This window comes from Anolis sagrei, chromosome 11, assembly GCF_037176765.1.
Source record: "Anolis sagrei isolate rAnoSag1 chromosome 11, rAnoSag1.mat, whole genome shotgun sequence".
Lineage (NCBI taxonomy): Eukaryota > Metazoa > Chordata > Lepidosauria > Squamata > Dactyloidae > Anolis > Anolis sagrei.
The window spans coordinates 26,238,852-26,258,569 of record NC_090031.1 but is presented as its reverse complement, the minus strand read 5'-3'; the positions used below and the strand labels follow the sequence as shown (position 1 = coordinate 26,258,569).

Below are 19,718 nucleotides of genomic sequence, written 5' to 3'. Positions count from 1 at the left end.
GTCAAGTAGTCCCTGGTCTAGTGGTCCCTGGTCAAGTAGTCCTTGGTCTAGTGGTCCCTGGTCAAAGTGGTCCCTGGTCAAGTAGTCCCTGGTCTAGTGGTCCCTGGTCAAAGTGGTTCCAGGTCAAGTGGTCCCTGGTCAAATTTGTCCCTGGTCAAGGGGTCCCTGGTAAAGTAGTCCCTGGTCAAGTGGTCCCTGATCAAGTGGTCCCTGATCAAAGTGAACCCTGGTCAAATGATCCCTGGTCAAGTGGTCCCTGGTCAAAGTTCTCCCTGGTCAAGTGGTCCCTTGTCAATGAAAAAGGTTTGGAGCCACTGGTTTAGGGGATGTAGACTTGGCCATAGGACACACAATTTACCCCAATAATTATTGCCGGAAAGTCTAGGGAAAAGATAATAAAACAACGCTATTGTAATGAATAGTGAGTTATCACTATGGGATGCCTCCCAAGAATCTCTAGACACAGGGAAGTGGGTTGAACCCATGCTCACATTTTTGCCTCTATGTTCCATTAATTAAAATTTTCTTTACAAAGGCTACCTAGGTCTACATCAATGCAGGCTTTTAAACCTTTGAAGCGCAGTAATATAAGCTGTTCATGACGGCTTAACTCCAAAAGATCGCCTGGACAAGTTTACATAATTATGTTCTTATGTATTCATAGATGCATGTAAAATCTTGCATGGGTGTTTTTGTTGTGGGTGTGTGCTCTTCCCTGAACACATGATCTAAAAGGGCAAGGCTTCTTCTTTGCTACTGGTTAGCAGTCACTGGTCCGATATATAGCTCTTGCCTCACTTTGTGGAGACCAGAAAATAGGAGAATAACACCTGCAGGAAGTGCAACCTGGTATCCCTTCCAGGAGAAACGATGCAATAGTCTGTAACCTGTGTGTATCTGGGCCAGGCTTTAGAACAGCAGGTTAATCACCAGCTGTAGTAAATTTGGCCAACCAGAAGGTTGGCAGTTCAAAGCCCAGGTCAGGGTGAGCTCCTGACCTTCAGCCCAGCTCCCTGTCCACCTAATGAATTGAAAACAGCAATGCGAGTAGATAAGTCGGGACCGCCCTAAAAGTGGGGAGGTATTTAGGCATGGTGATTCTATCAAAAAGGAGGAAGTTTACAAACAAAAGAGCTCTTTGGTAGGGAAGATGGAGCAACACCACCTCCTTGTGGGCAGAACTGAGCACAACCTCCAAGATGCCGAAAGATGGGAAAGCCTATATATACCTCTATATTGTCTGTCTTGTAATTGTATAACCAGCACTGAATGTTTGCATGTGTTCTGTGATCTGCACTGAGTCCCCTTCGGGGTGAGAAGGGCAGAATATAAATACTGTAAATAAATAAATATCTACCCTTCAATTTATCAGGGAGGACAAAACATATTTGGAAAGAACACTGCAGACTCTTCTGGAAGGGCAAGATGAATGACATGCCTCTACAGAGGAGGACAATTTCAAGAACATGAGTCAGATAATGGAAGGAATTTGAGATGGATTCGTGTTCATCAGCTCTTCATCCTTGAGAGAAGTGACTAGTGTTTTCTCCTGGGCTCAGTGTTGCTTAACATCTTTGTCAATGACTTTGATTACAGAACATAAGGTTTACTTATCAAATCTTTGGATGACATCAAACTGGGAGAGGGTCCAAAGTCTTTAATGGATTCTGGAGCTGGGCTAAAGCTCACAACATTACTTTCAACTGGGAGAAATTGGGAAAAATATGAAAGGAGTGGCTTGAGATCATGACATGTGGGGGAAAAAATTATGGGGTCTTAGATCATATTTAGATCAAGAGTTTTGTAAGTCAACAGTGTGATGTGATGGATAAAATACAGCCAATGTAATTTGGGGCAATGCAATCAAAGGAAGGTTTACTCAAACCTCATCTAGAGTAAATGTATTGATCTATAACTATCTCTTTATGTCCAATAGTTGAAAGAGAAACACTGCTATAAGTGAATATACTCCATCAGATCCACATTTGGATACCTTGAGAGTGGTTTGTTCTAGTTTACTCATAAGTACATTAGCATTAGCATATGATGGAGCCATATGTTTGCCTATAACTGGTCACTGCCAGAAGAGACGGTCATCTATACTGATGATATTGCCATCACCACCCAAGCACAGAGATTTGAAATGGTTGAATAAAAGCTCTCTGTGTTGGTTCCAGAACCATCATTGGTGTAGCTCAGAGTACTCTTAGATTGCAGGTGAACTATACATCCCACAACTTCTATAAATCAAGGTGAATTCTCCCCAAACCTCTCTAGTATGTTCAGTTGCTGACCAATTCCTCTGTTTGCTGTGTGCCGTAGAAAAGAATAGGAAATGGTTAATGGAGAGGCAGTAGGTGGGGTTATGCAAATTCCACACCAATGGGAAGAATAAAAAACACTGGGATGTCTGTAGTGGAGGAAAAACATAAAATCTAGGGTGAAATTGTCCCCGTATGAAAGCCTTCATTTGGATGGTGGGCAGTATGGTGTTTGTAGAGAACATTGGACATGTTTACGGTGCTCACTATAACCTGGAGGGAGGGTCATTGGTGTCCCCTGAGTGGTGGAAGTTATAGCTGTTTATGGAGGCGGGAATTTGTCTGTGTAAGCGGACACTCCAGCCACATGCACACATACACATTTTCACTTTTATTAGGTGTATAGATAGATTGTAAAAGGCATTTTCAAATAGTTTACAATTGTGACAATAGTAAGAAAATAATGCAAAAGAAAAGAAAAAGCACTGTCCTTGTCATGTCATTTTGGGCATGCTGACACTGAAGCGGAAGAGACCCATCATACTGAGGTAGCTGATGGGAATATTATGGGATTGGCAGCCATTGATGGACTTTATCTCTTAATAGTTAAGGCAAAGAGAATTACAGTGAGGCGGCAGGCCATCAATCGGGTACACACAACATCATGCAATTTGATCGCAATGCAGATTGGCCTGCCTCGTGCAATAAAGCCCTCTGCTCTCTTCCACTGTATAGTTTAGTTAAGGAGGTTTAGGGAAGGACATGGGACACGTAAACATATGTCCCAACTGACCACTAACTGCTGTCTACTACCTTAGTTAGAAATCCCAGGGAACATTCATAAAACAGAGCTGTTTATCAAAGGGTGGAGGATCATTATCGGATATCTCCCTCTCAAAAAAATCTCAAACCACAGAAAACAGGGTTGAGTTCACGTGTGCCACGGAAGCACAACAGGTCAAACAGTTCAGCTGTTGAATCTGCTGACCTAAAGGTTGGCAGGTCGAAGCCACGGGTCGGGGCGAGCTCCTGCTATTAGCCATGGCAATTAAAACAGTATCAAACTGCATTAGTTCACAGTGTAGATGCATCCTGTGTGTGTGTAGATAGATAGATAGATAGATAGATAGATAGATAGATAGACTGAGATAGAAAGACAGAGATAGATATATTGTCGAAGGCTTTCATGGCCAGAATCACTGGGTTGTTGTAGGTTTTTTCAGACTATATGGCCATGTCCTAGAGGCATTCTCTCCTGACGTTTCGCCTGCGTCTTTGGCAAGCATCCTCAGAAGTTGTGAGGTCTGTTGGAACTTGGAAACTTGGGTTTATATATCTGTGGAATGACAAAGAACTCTTGTCTGTTGGAACTAGGTGTGAATGTTTCAACTGTCCACCTTGATTAGCATTTGATGGCCTGGCAGTTTTTTTGGTGTGGCTTGTTAGTGCCTGGGGGAATCTTTCGTTGAGAGGTGATTAGCTGTCCCTGATTGTTTCCTCACTGTTGTTTTGCTGTTGTAATTTTAGAGTTTTTTAAATACTGGTAGCCAGATTTTTATTCATTTTCATGGTTTCCTCCTTTCTGTTAAAATTGTCCACATGCTTATGGATTTCAGTGGCTTCTCTGTGTAGTCTGACATGATGGTTGTTGGTGTGGTCCAGCATTTTTGTGCTCTCAAATAAAATGCTGTGTCCAGGTTGGTTCATCAGGTGCTCTGCTATGGCCGACTTCTCTGGTTGAAGTAGTCTGCAGTGCCTTTCATGTTCCTTGACTCGTGTTTGGGCACTGCATTTGGTGGTCCCTATGTAGACTTGTCCTCAGCTGCATGGTATACTGCCAGGTCATCAAATGCTAATCAAGGTGGTCAGTTGAAACATTCACACCTAGCTCCAACAGACAAGAGTTCTTTGTCCCACCCTGGTCATTCCACAGATATATAAACCCATTTTCCTAGTTCCAACAGATCTTACAACCTCTGAGGATGCTTGCCATAGATGCAGGCGAAACGTCAGGAGAGAATGCCTCTAGAACATGGCCATATAGCCCGAAAAAACCTACAACAACCCAGAAATAGATAGTTTGATAGATAGCTGGATGGATGGATAGATAGACATATAGATAGATATTCATTCCAGGCTGTGAAAAGAGGCAATGAGGTGAAAATGAGCACCTGTGAGATCCTGTCACATCCCAAAGGCAAAAAAAAGGCCCCTCTATTTTCGCGTTACGTATCCAGTGACATATTTACACAGGAAGCACACTGAGAAACAAATAAGCTATCAAGCAGACCAGCAGGGCTGTCCAGAAGGAAAATGGCAGCTGCAAAATTATCCTGACAGTTGTTTTCCTCGCAAGCCCTGGGATGTCCTGCAATGCCAAAAGAAGAGCGAGAAAGTCCAATTTCATACCGAGTTGAAAAGCAAGGGAAATGTTAACCCTAATGCATCGAGGGGCCTTGTAATGAAATGGCATTTCTAAAAGGTAAGTTGCTGCTGCGATTGTTTAATCCATCGCTCTCCGTTTTTCAAGACTGAAAAATGTCATTTTAGTTGTGAAATGGAAGCTGTGTTTGATAACGATGATGCATTGTTAAAACATACAATTACTTATTAATATGTTAATATATTAACAATAATAACAACAATAATAATAGCAGTGATGAAAGTAGCAAATAAATATCATGCGATTTCTGTATTCTATGACTTCTAGTTACTGTGTGGCTTCATGTCATCCCCGACCAGATGGCAATATTTGCTCACAGAGGGTTTACCTTTGCTTTCCTCCGAAGCTGAGAGAGTGTGACTTGCCCAAGGTGACAGCAATCATGAATTCCAGCCATTATTGGTATTTGTATGAATGTGTTTTGAAAATAAATAAATAGCCAAGACTTGAAACTGGATGATCATGTAATTGTGTGCATTGACACCAAAGTGAATTCAACTTAGATCACTAGTGAGTTCATCACACGGAAACAGGGAAGTGTTTGGCAGAGTACAGATCCGTTTTGAAATGAAACGGATGATTACCCAACCTTCATCACATTGTTAAATTGATCAATGCTACTCAGTAGTATTCAGCATTCTTTGAGTTTATTTCCCATCACACTCTAAAGATTCGGCCCTGCCCACCAACCCTCCTTGTGTTCTTTGTGGGGCGAAAAAACTCCTCTCTTTGAAATGTCAGCTGTTATGTGTTGTCTGTTCTGGAAGCAGTAATCCACTCTCTCTCTTTGTCTCCAGCCCCACAGAAAAAGCTATGGAAAGCTTGGAAAACTATAACTCCCAGGACTGCACAGTATGGAGTTATGTTATTTCAAGTAACACCCAGCTGCATTCATTTCACAGTCTAGACACATCTAGAGAAGGTTCATGGATCTTGGGAAACTGCAATTTCCAAGACCATCTCATGGAGACATGGCATTTAAAGTAAGGTCCACTTGCATTAATTACATAGTATAGATGCACCAAGAGAAGGGTATGGACCTTGGGAAACTATAACTCCCAGGACGACTCCCTCACATGGAGCCATGGCATTTAAAATGGGATGCAAGGGCATTCATTCCACACTGTAAATGCACCAAGAGAAGGGTGACTATGACTCCCAGGACTGAACAGCATGGGGACATGGCATAATAATAATAATAATAATAATAATAATAATAATAATAACTGGAAAAGCTGACATGATATGAGGATTTAAAGAGCGAACTGCAAAGACTTTGACACAAGCCAGTAAAGGTGGTCCCAGGAGTGATCGGCACACTGGATGCAGTGCCTAAAGACCTTGGTCTGCACTTAAACACAATCAGCGCTGGCAAAATTCCCATCTGCCAGCTGCAAAAGGCCACTTTACTGGGATTTGCATTATTCCCCGATACATCACTCAGTCCTAGACACTTGGGAAGTGTCCAACATGTGATCTAATACAAAAGCCAGCAAAGTGATCTTGTCTGCTCTGGACTCATCTTGTTGTGTTTCAAATTATTATTATTATTATTATTATTATTATTATTATTATTATTATTATTGGTGGTGGTGGTCCCAGTGGTGATCAGCACACTGGATGCAGTGCCTAAAGACCTTGGCCTGCACTTAAACACAATCAGCACTGACAAAATTCCCATCTGCCAGCTGCAGAAGGCCACCTTACTGGGATCTGCATTATTCCCTGATACATCACACAGTCCTAGACACTTGGGAAGTGTATGATGTGTGATCGAATACAACAGCCAGCAGAGTGATCTTATTTGCTGTGGACTCATCTTGTTGTGTTTCTAATAATAATAATAATAATAATAATAATAATAATAATAATAGCATTTATGGGTCCCAACTGCTTTTATTCTCCAGTTCAGAAACTTAGTGAGACATGCCGCATTATCACAGGATATCTACATCCAACACCACCAGAGATTGGCTTGGCTCCTCCCACAATTTCCCCTCCCACAAATTGGGGAAACATTTCATTTTAAACCCGAGAGCAACGAATGCCATCACATTACAGATTTGGCTAAACATCCAGATCATTACTAAAAATCCACTTCCCCACCACCCCCTGAAACGTTTGAAAAGGATGCTGCCCCCCCCCCCACTTAAAATATGCAAAGAATGCTCTAGCCTACATTTGAATCCAACCTAATGTGATGAACACAGTGGCTTACCACATTTTAAGTGTAGCACTCAGTGGAATTTAGTAAATGTGATGAAGTGGTAGGATTTACAAAGGGCTGACTCTTTACCTCCCGACACTTCCCGTGAACAGGGAAATTTTGCAAAGTTAGCATGCTGTATTCTGAATACTACATTCAGCATTAATTAGTACAAAATGAATGGCATAAAATACATCTCTCAGGAGTAAATGGCACAAGATCTCCAATAACATTATCTCAAAATATTTTGTTTGGTTTTCATTTTACTACTTTATTGATGTTATATTTGTTTTCTTGGTAGGCCCTACTAAACTTTATGAAGATATAATGTACATGGGCGGCTACAATTAAACCAGAACACAAGGAAGTATTGTCATATGATTCCATCAAGAGCGCTACAACATTTGAGACTACGTTTTGAGACTCTGCCTTCTGCAACTGGACTAAACTTTAGTGCTTGTGAATTGCTACAAAAAGGTTTTTACCTTAAATGATTCCAAGAATCCGCCGTGGCCTCCGTTTTCCAGCTTGTCCTCCTCGAATCCCAAGCCTAGCATCAGTTGCGTGTGGACATGGAGTTCATCGTGGAGGTTGTCCAAGAGAGCCGCTCGCGTTCGATCCTAAACAAACATTATGAAACAAACATACAAGTAAATAAGACTAGGGGTGCATTGACATTCTGTAATGAATTCAGTTTGAATTCTGTGATGAATTCAGTGTCCGATCCTGGTAGTACTTGAATAGGGTTGCTGTGAGTATTTAGGACTATATGGCCATGTTTGAGTAGCATTCTCTCCTGACATTTCAACTACATCTGTGGCTAATGGCGTCTTCAAGAAGTTCTGTTGACAGTGAAGCAAGTGGAATGATCCTCCATCAATGTTTAACATTTACACAAATGACCAGTCACTGCCAAAAGGGACAGAGAGTTTCATCTATCCTGACGATCATGCCATCACCACCCAAGAAAGGAGCTTTGAAATGGTTGAACAGAAGCTCTCCTAAGCTCTAGGTGCTCTTACTGCCTATTAAAACCAGCTGATTCCTAATCCAAGTAACATGTAGATATGTGCTTTTCACTTTACGAACAGACAAGCACTTTGAGTTCTGAGGATGACCTGGGAAGGAATCCTACTGGATCATTGCACTCTGGCATCACCACAAGATGCAGAGCCAACCTTCAGAAATGGGGCTACAAAGTGGAGTCTACGACATACAATGTGGAAAAGCAAACTGTAGACCACCTATACAATGCAGCCTGAGCCCTGCCACATGCACAATGAAGAAGCACTGCTTGACTATCAAGCAAAAAAATGGGTGCTAGAAACAATATCATACGAAAGCTGACTGGCACAACCTGGGGATCATAACCAGACACAGTGAAGGCATCTGCCTTTGCGCTTTGCTACTTTGCTGCTAAATAAACATGCTCAGTGTGGAACACATCTCACAACATTAACACAGTGGATGTGACTCTTAATGAGACATGTCGTATTATCACAGGATATCTACACCCAACACCACTGCAGAAATTATACTGCTTAGCCGGTATTGCAACACCTGATATCCACCAGGAAGTAACATCCAGTAATGAAAGGACCAAGGTAATGACATCTCCACCCATCTTCTGTCATGCTAAGTTTTATAACTTTGTTTGTGTTTTTAAATACACTAGCTGTCCCCTGCCACATGTTGCTGTGGCCCAGTCTGTGTATATGTGTATATATGTGTGTTTGCGTATATATGTGGTATGTAATGTATTTTTTATTTTGGGGATTTTAAAGTTTTTTCTGCAGTGTTTTTCTGTGTTTTTATGAGTGTTGGTCACTCACTGGGTTGTTAGGCGTATTCTGTCCAAATTTGGTGTCAATTCATCCAGTGGTTTTTGAGTTATGTTAATCCCACAAACGAACATTACATTTTTATTTATATACTAGCTGTCCCCTGCCACGCGTTGCTGTGGCCCAGTCTGTGTATATATGTTTTGTGTTTATATATGTGTGTGTGTAATATAATAAAATAATAGTAATACTTTATTTATACCCCACCACAATCTCCTGTGTGTTTGTGTAAATATGTGGTTTTGTGCATGAGTTGTATTTTTCATTTTTTGGCTTTTAAAGTCTTTTCTGCTGTGTTTTTCAGTGTTTTTATGAGTGATGGTCACTCATTGGCCTGATAAGTGTATTGTGTCCAAATTTGGCGTCAATCCAGTGGGTTTTGAGTTATGTTAATCCCACGAACGAACATTACATTTTTATTTATATATCCTCGATTTGCTTCTAACATTATAAATAAATAAACACCTCCCAAAGAGAGGGCGCCTCCAAGCAACAGAGGCAAGACTATCTCTCACTGATTGACTTTGCAACTTCATGGCTACTCAATGCTATTCAAGCTTGCTAATTGCAACATTCACACTTACCTTAACAGACAAGGTTTGTTTTTTTTTCTCCCACCCTGAACATTCCAGATATATACATATATACACACTCCATTTGCTTCACTGCCAAGATGCCATTTCCCCCTTGACACTGCTCCTATCTTACCTCAAGCTTCGCAAATTTGTCTGACTTGCAGCAGGCGTTTTCCGCATTGATCAGCTTGGTGAGAAGAAACTCTCGGAATTCTGAATTCTGGGAAGGGAAGAGAAGACGGCTTGGGAGTAAAGCTGACAAACCAGAGTCCACTACATAAAGATTCTGCTCTCAGATGGAGCTCAGAAGGTGGCTTCTATGACAGAGCCAACCTATCTATAACATGGCTTTTCTCTTTCATGCCTTACTTTTTGAAATACAGGTGGGTTTGGCAGTGAAGGGCCAAAGGAAGGGACATCTTCTCGTGCAGTGACAGCTACCTGTCGGAAATGTCAACAGAAGGGAGAGTGAGTACTGACATGTCCATAAAACAAATCCATAAGAAGACATACATAGAGCATCTAACTAGGATGGGCTGCCTGGCTATCTAGATGTTCCTAACTTGGCACACAGAACCCCCATGACCAACAAAACATGCTCCACCACAGACATCCCCATGGCTAACTCAACATATTGGAGGGGTTTAAGGGGACTGACCCATCCTAGTGGGAGTTGTAGTTTACCCTGCAGCCAGAGAGCACACTCAACTCCACCAATGACACATCTAGCGCAAACTTGCCAACATAACAAAATTTAAGGACTGATGGAGTTTTTCGGGGTTTACCTGGCATAGTGGGAGTTGTAGTTCACCCATAACCTTATGCATTTTGCACAATGAAAAAACTGACTTTTTCAAATAACCCAGGCAACATCGGGTACTCGAGCTAGTAATAAATAAATGGACACCTGCATTTCTCAAGGGCATTAAGAAGCTAATAATCTCATCTTAGTTTTGGCAATAGTGTGCTAGAAAAGTGTCCAAATATGTTTTCTTTGTTTATTGCTAAATGTGATTACATTTCTTGCATGCACAACAGTGCAGAGAGACCCAGCTTCCTGACGGGTGAAATAAATAATTTTTGAAAGGCTTTGCAGAAGGTCTTTATCTACATTTTTCTTCATCCTCGACCCGGCCATGGGTCAGATCTAAAACAGATGCATCCCACACAGGGAGAGGCACACACATCCTATCATCTTCTTACTTTGTAGGACGCATTGTCCATTTCGGGGTTTTCAACCTGGACAACAATGTAGGCGTGGAGAAAATTGGAGGCAATCATGTCAGGAACAAAGGGAGTGTTTTCCTCCTGGAATATAATGGCCACAATGTCGTTGCCAATGTGCCTCTTCCTCTGAAGCTGAAACGATTGAAAAAAGAAAGGTATCAATAGAAGGGATGAACATCATTCGTAGTTCAGTATCCTTCAGGGTTTTTCAGAGCGTATGGTTCATGGTGTTCTCCCGCAAGTTCTCATTAGCTGAACACTCTTCAGTTGCTAAGATACTTAGAAATATTTGCCGTTTCCCATCTCACTTTATTAAAATACTAGTTTGCAACAGTCTGTTCCATGCATCAAAGAGGGCCACTTCACCTAGCAACATAGACATCACAGAAGACCACTCCACCTAGCAACAGTCTGTCCATTGCATCAAAGAGGGTCACTTCACCTACCAACAGTATGTTCAGTGCATCAAAGAGGGCCACTTCACTTAACAACCGCCTGTCCCATGACATCACAGAAGGTCACAGTCTATCCAGTGCATCAAAGAGGGCCACTTCGCCTAGCAACAGTCTGCCCAGTGCATCAAAGAAGGCCACTTCACCTAGCAAGTCTGCCCAGTGACACCACAGAAGGCCACTTCACCTACCAACAGTCTGTTCAGTGCATCAAAGAAGGCCACTTCACCTAGCAACAGCCTGTCCCGTGACATCACAGAAGGTCACAGTCTATCCAGTGCATCAAAGAGGGCCACTTTGCCTAGCAACAGTCCATCCAGTGACATCAAAGGCCACTTCATTTAGCAATACAGACAGACAGACTTATATGGACTTATATAGATATAGGTTAGTAATATATTTCATACTATTTGAGTTCTTTTATGTTGCCATTGGGGAACAAGAGCTTGCGTGAATTTCTAATACAGCATTTCAGAATTTCAATTCACCTAACTTCCGAATTTTGGGGAGATATTCCAAGAGAATGGATTCTGAAAGCATCCCTATGTGAGCACTTGTACTATTGTCTGTTGCTCTGACACAGCCATAACAGTAGGGTTGAGAACCTTGTGATGGAGTCCGTGAAATCACAGCCTGGGCACCCCACTGGGAAGCAATTCACACCTATCCTGTCACCACTGACACATGATGTCCATTTCACCCAGGGAAAAGGCCCCATCTGTTCTGCCCGGGAGTTCTTTGTCCCAATCAATATTCTATTCGCAAGGCAAGGTCAGCTTTCGGTTACCTGCTGTGCGTCTCCCTCGGTGAATGGGAGCTTGGTGGAGACATGGAACATAATCTCTCTGTCCCTGAACACCGTGTACACAGACTCCGTGCCTGTCTGGCCATGGGTGACATCCAGGCCACCTCGGAAGCTGGAACAAGACGAGAACAAAGTGGGCCCTTGACTCAGCGTACCGTGATAACGCTTTCCGAGTTGTTACTGTAATCCTATCTCGGTTGTTTAGGGGCAAATGAGAGGAGGGAATTCCCAACGCAAAATAGTCATCCATTGAAATGTATGGGTTTCCAAAATTTCCCATTATGATCACATCATCTAGGTCCTTTGCCTGGCTTTGGAGATCTGTAGACCCGCACAATGACATTTTCCATATACCTCCTCAACCTGGCTTCCAGGAGTTCTAGTTTTACTAGATCTTAAGCCTTCTCTGCCCAAGAGTGTTGGTGCCTGAGCAAACTACAACTCCAAGGATTCCATACCATTGAGCTGTGACAGTGAAAATGGTGTCAAACTGCATTAAATATACCATGTAAATGGACCCTAAGTCTTCCCTTTTTACTTCTCATCTCAAATTTTGTTTGCATTTTTTTATTTTGTATTGCCTTATATATTCAAGTATATGATAAGTTTTTCAGACTGGAAAAGCCCCCCTTGGCTTATATGTGAGTCGAAGTTATTTAGTATATTCCTCTATCATTCTTATTATTACATTTATTATTTTATTCTATTATTTTTATTACATTTATTATTTTACTCTATTATTATTAATTTATTATTTTATTCTATTTATTATTATTTTTATTAAATTTATATTATTTCACTCTATTTTTATTTTACTATCTGTCCCCTGCCACGCGTTGCTGCGGCCCAGTTTGTGTATATGTGTTTTGTGTGTGTATGTTTGTATATGTGTGTATATATTTGTGTATATGTGTATATATGTGTGTTTATGTATATATATGTGGTTTTGCACATGAGTTGTATTTTTTGTTTTTTGGCTTTTTAATTCCCTTCCGCTGTGTTTTTCAGTGTTTTTATGAGTGATGGCCGTTTGTTGGCCTGATAGGTATATTGTGTCCAAATTTGGCATCAATTCGTCCAGTGGTTTTTGAGTTATGTCAATCCCACAAACAAACATGACATTTTTATTTATATAGATTACATTTATTATTTTACTCTATTTATTATTATTAAATTTATTATTTTACTTTATTATTGTTATTATTATTATATTTATTATTTTACTCTATTATTATTATTACATTTCCATTATGTTACTCTATCACTATTGTTATTATTACATATATTATTTTATTTTTACAGTAAATAAAAAACAAACAAATAAATAATATTTAAGTCACTTGGAGTAAATATGACCACCATATAAGAAATAAATCATATAAGAAATTGTTTTTTGGATTTACCCTCGGAAATCCTGGAGCGTGACAGTGTCTCCCAATAAACTCAAGAAATTTTTGAATGCTGGACTTTCCTCATTGTTGCCAAACAGCTCTTCTTCCTGGGTCTGGAAATTGAAAGAAATAATAATGATGATGATAATAATAATAATAATAATACTTTATTTGTATTTTGCCCTATCTCCATGAGGGGACTCAGGGTGGATTCCAGCATACACAAGCACAAAGTCAAACATTCAATGCCTAGAAACAACGAAACATAGATGAAGGCGAAGGCTTTCTCTTCCGGCTCTGCGGGGTGGTGCTCATCTCCATCTGTAAGCCAAAGAGCCTGCGTTGTGTGTAAACACCTCCTAGGTCATGTGGCCAGCATGACAGCATGAAGTACTCTTTACCTTCCCATCCTATTGATCTAATCACATTGGCATGTCTTTGAAATGCTAGGTTGGCAGAAGCTGGGGCTATTTGCAGGAGCTCACCCCATCCCATGGATTCGAACTGCCAATCTTCCGGTCAGCAAGTTCAGCAGTTCAATGGTTTAACTCATTGCACCACCATGGCCCCAGCCTGTGGGAGGCTTCTCTCATGTCCCTGTGTGGGAGCTGGAGCTGACAGACAGGACCTCACCCTGTCTCACAGATTTAAACCACTAAATTTCAGGTCTTCAGGTCAGCAGTTCAGCTGGCACAAGGGTTTAATCCACTGCGCCACTGTGGCTCCACTTCAGAGGTAGACTTATACACAAGTATGTATGGTACCTCCCCGTTTTTTGCCCCTACGTTCACAAAGAAAAATATTTCAAGTTCGGAATCACACTGGGCTGTTTAACAAATAGAAGAATCACGATCATTCTTTATTTATTGCTATTTTATTCCCTGTACAAAACTGTCACAGACATCAGCATTGTTACTCACCTGTCTAAACTTCTGATAAATCACACCAAACTTGAATGTATTGTTGACTTCATGCTCGTCATAGGATACAATCATTTGTGATGCCTGGAACAGAAAGAGAGGGGAAGGATTTCAGCCCCAAATGGAATGAGGAAAGTATCATCAATTTCATAGGAAGGTGCTCCACTGCAGATTGCAGGTCTTGCAGGAGAAAGGTCTAGCCAGGAAATCAGCATCAAAGAAATGCCTTCATATTTTGCAGCTCTTAAATTAGAGAGCATCACATTGAGAATTCAGATCAGGCAACGCTGCGTAACAGTAAGGATATCCTGTTTCCAGTTCATGTTTTTAGTCTAAATTCCTGGAAGTTTTGATTCATGTTTTAAGAAGTTCTTATAGCTTTGGTTCTTCTGGAGTCGTGTTCATGTTTTAATTCTTGTTTCCATGGATTATGCTCATTCTTGATTTCCTGTACCATTTGGATTATTTTGATTATTGCCTTTAAAGTGTTTTACTCCTCACCAGGTTGGTCGGGTTTTTGTTTATTGACTACCTTTTCTGATTACCTGTTGGATTTTGCCTTTCTTATTTCCCTTTTTATATGTACTCTCTTCAATAAACTGTTTTACTATTGCTTTTGGATTCCTGGTTAGTCGTAAGGGCAAGGTGAAGTCTGGCTGGGGTGCAACAATTGCATTATCAGTAGGTTCTTGTGGGTTTTTTCGGGCTATAGGGCCATGTTCTAGAGGCATTTCTCCTGACGTTTCGCCTGCATCTATGGCAAGCATCCTCAGAGGTGTGAGGTCTGTTGGAAGTAGGAAAAATGGGTTTATATATCTGTGGAATGGCTGGGGTGGGGCAAGGAGCTCTTCCCTGCTGCACTTAGGTGTGAATGTTTAGCTAATCACCTTCATTAGCATTTGAAGGCCTGCCTGAGTCTGGGAAAATCTGTTGCTGGGAAGTGTTAATCTGTGCCTGGTTTTTTCCTCTCTGTTGTTTAGCTGTTATAATTTTAGAGTTTTTTAATACTGGTAGCCAGATTTTGTTCATTTTGATGGTCTCTTCCTTTCTGTTGAAATTGTCCACATGCTTGTGGATTTCAATGGCTTCTCTGTGTAGTCTGACATGGTGGTTGCTGGTGTGGTCCAGCATTTCTGTGTTCTCAAATAATATGCTGTGTCCAGGTTGGTTCATCAGGTGCTCTGCTATGGCTGACTTCTCTGGTTGAAGTAGTCTGCAGTGCCTTTCATGTTCCTTGATGCGTGTTATCCATGGTAGTTAATGTGGGGTCGAACTACTATAATTTTGTAGTGTGGATCTTCTTGGGTTAGAGACTTTAAAGAATTTTTTCGTGTCAGAAGTAACTTGAGAAACTGCAAGTCACTTCTGGTGTGAAAGAATTGGCAATCTACAAGGTACACCCACATGTTTTACCATCCTGTGTGAGGCTTATTTCATGTCTCCACATGGGGAGCTGGAGCTGACAGGTGGGAGCTCACCTCATTGTGTGGATTCAAACCGCTGACCTTCAGGTCAGCAGTTCAGCCAGCACAAGGGTTTAACCCACTGCACCACCGCAGCTCTTAAAAAATGAAAAGCAGTTGCAGCCCAAGGCTATTTCTCCAATATCTACCTCTAGCAAGTCCATTTGTCCAAAGTGGCTAATCCATACCTCTCACTATGTTATACTTATGTAAACAGCCTCTTTTACTCGCTCAAAAAGAATCCGAAAGGCATTGGCCTTTTGGTTTTATTCCTGCATCACGATGTCCTTGATGCCCTTTTCTCAAACTGTTCCTCTCCTGTGGAGATCATTTTATTTGCTTCGGCACCTCTTTCATTCTCTTTCTCTCTCCCCCTCCCTCACTACACCCAATTCTTTTTTTACTCTCTCTTTCCTCTTTTCAAATTGAGATCAAAACTCGGTTTGGTAGAACATGAAAAACAAGCATACTTGTCTATAATTGCATAGTTTATCCAAGCGCCCGGTGGATGTAACCTAAGTGCCACTCGGCGTTTCTAGAAGGACATTGCAAAATTGGAGAAATACATCAAAGAGAGTTATGTAAACAGGAACCAAGCACCTCTATTTCAACTATAGAGGAACACAGAATTAAGGAGATCTTGTTGGCTCTTGCATGTTTTCACAGCTGTAATAATGACTCTATAATAACATCATATTTGTGGATTGTGTATCCTTAGAATGAAGGAAAAGAGAAGTGTTGGGAGCCAGTATGATGCAGTAGTTCACACACTGGATGACAACGCAGGAGAAAATATTAAAAAGGAGAACAAAGAGGCAATGCACAGATTGCAAAGCTTTGCCTTGCGGTGATGTGTTATGAGAAACTCATACTATTTTCTTTAAAATGCTCTAAGAAAATGGGATTGTGACAAGGAGAGTGGCTATTAGGGATGTGCGATCCATTTAGAAATGGTTCAAAAGTCATTACAAAATGGTGGGCACTGGTGCTTCATTTCTAAAGTGTTTCTAAAGTATACTTAGTGAAAATTTCATTACTATAACGAGACGAAAGACATTTTGTTACTATTTCATTATTTTGCACATAATGAAATAACTATCACTGGGAAAACTTCAGGGGCTCCGATCTTCATTTTTAAAGCTATTGGGGTGAAACTTGCTACAGTGGTAGAGCACATTTACCACTGTTAGCCCACCAAATTTCAGAATGTTTCACTTATCCACTGAGATTTGGAGAATTTTCAAAGTTTGCAACACTTTTAATACTACAGAAAATCTGTTCCTACTTTGGAAGTGTTAATTCTTGTTTAATTGTGTAGTCATTACTTTGTTTTACTCCAGAAACTTTGTTTCTGTGGCAGAAACTTTGTTAAATTTGTGGTGACTCAACAAAGGGCGATGTCCCTTGCGCAAAGACAAAGTTTTTCCAGTGTAATAAACTTTTGCCATGTTTTTTATGACAGAACCAATTAGGAACTGCCATTTATAACCCAGGAAAAGAAACCACAGTGTAGCATATTAACGAATGTATTGGAACTCTGGCTGGCTACAGGCTGATGATGTGGTTGTTTATTAGTTCAGTTTCTTCGTGACCTCATGGACCAGCCCACGCCAGAGCTCCCTGTTGGCTGTGGCCACACCCAGCTCCTTCAGACTGACCCCTCTCCTAATTGGGACTTTCTGATGCTGATGCATACTGGGAAATGTAGTTTAGGCCAGAGCCTTTTGAATTCTTTGGCATAGGGCTTCTCCCCTTCCCAAACTACATTTCTCAGAGTTCTATGCTGTTCCCAATATGCACTGCTCCCTCTTTTCATGGCTCCTAATGCCGAGAGTTCATTAATTCCAGGCAGGCAAGCAGCCTTTTTGGCTTAATGCAGAGTTTCTCAATCTGGAGGTTGCAAGGGGGTTTCAGATGAGTCCACAAAGACCTTCAGAAAACACATATTTCTGATGGACTCAGGAACCCTGTTAGCAGAGAAGACTGAAGATCTCTCCAACTGTCCTTCTCTTTCTTTTTGGAAACAGACGGTGAATCCTCCCACCAAAAGCCCTCCTCTTGCTGTGATTGACTGGCCTCTCAACCAAGGGGAAAGCTGTTTCTGAGACTCCAAGCAGGGAAGGGAGAGCAGGCATGCTCAGCTAATGGCAGTATGGTGTACATGTGCAGGTGAGGGAGAGCGTGCAAGGCTGGAGGGAGGCTTGCATCCCTTCAAGGCAGGAGGAAAGCACCCTTTGATTGTAGGTGAACTATAAATCCCAGCAACTACAACTCCCAAATGACAAAATTAACCCACCCCCAACGTCACCAGTATTATGGAACAGGCATAGTATAACTACAAGAAGGGTATTTAAGGACTTGACAGTCTATAACATAATTCCTCAAAACACATCAGATACACAAGGTCAAAAAAGAAATCCAACGTAGATAACACAGCTCCAAGACAGAAATTGCCAGCCAGCACATTCATCTGGAACTTCAATCAGACTCTAATACAGATTCCTTCATGACTTCTCCCAAGCCAAGCCCATTATAAAAGAAAACAATAATGAAAGAGATCCACCTGTAATTCCCATCCCCAACGTCACCAGTATTCAAATTTGGGCGTATCAGGTATTGTGTCATATTTGGTCCAGTGAATGAAAATACATCCTGCATATCAAATATTTACATTATGATTCATAACAGTGGCAAAATTAGTTATGAAGTAGCAATGAAAATAATTTAATGGTAGGGGGGGGGTCACCACAACATGAAGAACTGTATTAAGAAGTCGTGGCATTTGGAAGGTGAGAGCCACTGGTTTATGGCTTTGCTTCCTTGCACTGACTTTGGGAACCTTCCGAGATTTACAAAACTAAAATGAAAAAATATGTGGTAAGTTTCAATTCTAAAATATTTGGTGTGAGCCATGCAAATGCTTTGAACATAGCTTCCACCTTACAAAACTTTTCTTATGATTTCCGACACTTCCGAATTTTTTGCACATGCCTAGTTGCTATCCATCACTCCTTCCACCCTCTGTTTCTCGTGTGATAATCTCCCACGTCTCAGTTCAGTGTTGGTAACACTGTGTTGTGATATGTTGTTAACTCACCTTGGGATAAAGCACAGGATTAAACTTCAGCCCAGTTGCATCATCACAGAAGGCCTGTTGTGAAATGAGACAAAATGAAAGAAGAGAAGGCAGGAGTCAGAGCCAGATCCATTTTAGAGCCTCGCGTGATAATGTCCTCAGACTGGTACATAATGCGATAGGCTGTATTTCAAAGCAACTGACCTTTGCAATCTGTGGAATACTTGGTAGTTTACTAAGGCCAGCTAAGGGGATTCTTTCATGTAAGGTTTTCACTTTGGATCTACACAGAAGAAAGAGGGAAGGAAGGAAATAAGCCACATGAAATCAAACAATAAAACACAAACATTACAGTACATTTCAAAATATACCACAATACTTCCTACAGAAAGCTGTTTCTACATTCGAAAATTAGACCTTTTGAGGAAGACTTGACAATGATTTTCATAGCTATAGCCTACCAATCTTGCTCACTTTAAAGAATTAATGGCTTGCTGGGAGAATAAAAGACTTAGTCAAGCACTCGTGGCTGTTGTTGATAAATACAACTGATATTTTTTCAAGACTCTTGCAGTGATTTTTTCCTCCCTTCCTGTTTTTTTGGCGGTAGATCAAGCAAGTAAAATGCACCAACAAAGTAATCGTAGAAGTGCAGACTTGGAAACCACCTCTAACAAATGCAAAAAATGACAACAAGATCACCACCACCACCCCACACACACACACACACACACACACACACTATCATAAAGTGCATTAAGCAATTTCAACACTTGCCCCCTTTCATGCAAGAAAGATATTTTTGTAAAGGAGTTTCACTAGATAAGTCTGCTGCAATAGATCCTTGAGGACCAGATATCTATGAACACCCTCCTCCAAAATATTTGGGCAATGCTATTTAGTGGTAAATGTGACTTTGACTATCAGGCAACATATGGGATGATTTGCATGGAAAGAACATGTCCCGCCATTGCTGCTCATCAATATACTACACTCCTCTGTGTTTGTCTGCAGTTGAAGCTGATACTGGTGAGAGAGATAGAATAAGGGCGTAGCAG

The 19,718-nt window shown here is 41.1% G+C and overlaps 1 protein-coding gene across 6 annotated transcripts in view; it reads right to left on the bottom strand.

The window, feature by feature from the left end:
* RAP1GAP2 (RAP1 GTPase activating protein 2) overlaps window positions 1–19,718 on the bottom strand; it is a 150,094-nt gene that overhangs the window by 15,242 nt on the left and 115,134 nt on the right. For all 6 annotated transcript variants that reach the window (XM_060756949.2, XM_060756955.2, XM_060756951.2 and 3 more), the window contains 9 exons: window positions 18,865–18,943; window positions 18,682–18,735; window positions 14,122–14,205; window positions 13,214–13,314; window positions 11,793–11,922; window positions 10,530–10,685; window positions 9,696–9,767; window positions 9,460–9,546; window positions 7,396–7,530 (listed from right to left, as the gene is read on the bottom strand). In XM_060756949.2, the coding sequence (XP_060612932.2) occupies window positions 7,396–7,530; window positions 9,460–9,546; window positions 9,696–9,767; window positions 10,530–10,685; window positions 11,793–11,922; window positions 13,214–13,314; window positions 14,122–14,205; window positions 18,682–18,735; window positions 18,865–18,943 (898 nt within the window). The remainder of the gene's footprint in view (window positions 1–7,395; window positions 7,531–9,459; window positions 9,547–9,695; window positions 9,768–10,529; window positions 10,686–11,792; window positions 11,923–13,213; window positions 13,315–14,121; window positions 14,206–18,681; window positions 18,736–18,864; window positions 18,944–19,718) is intronic.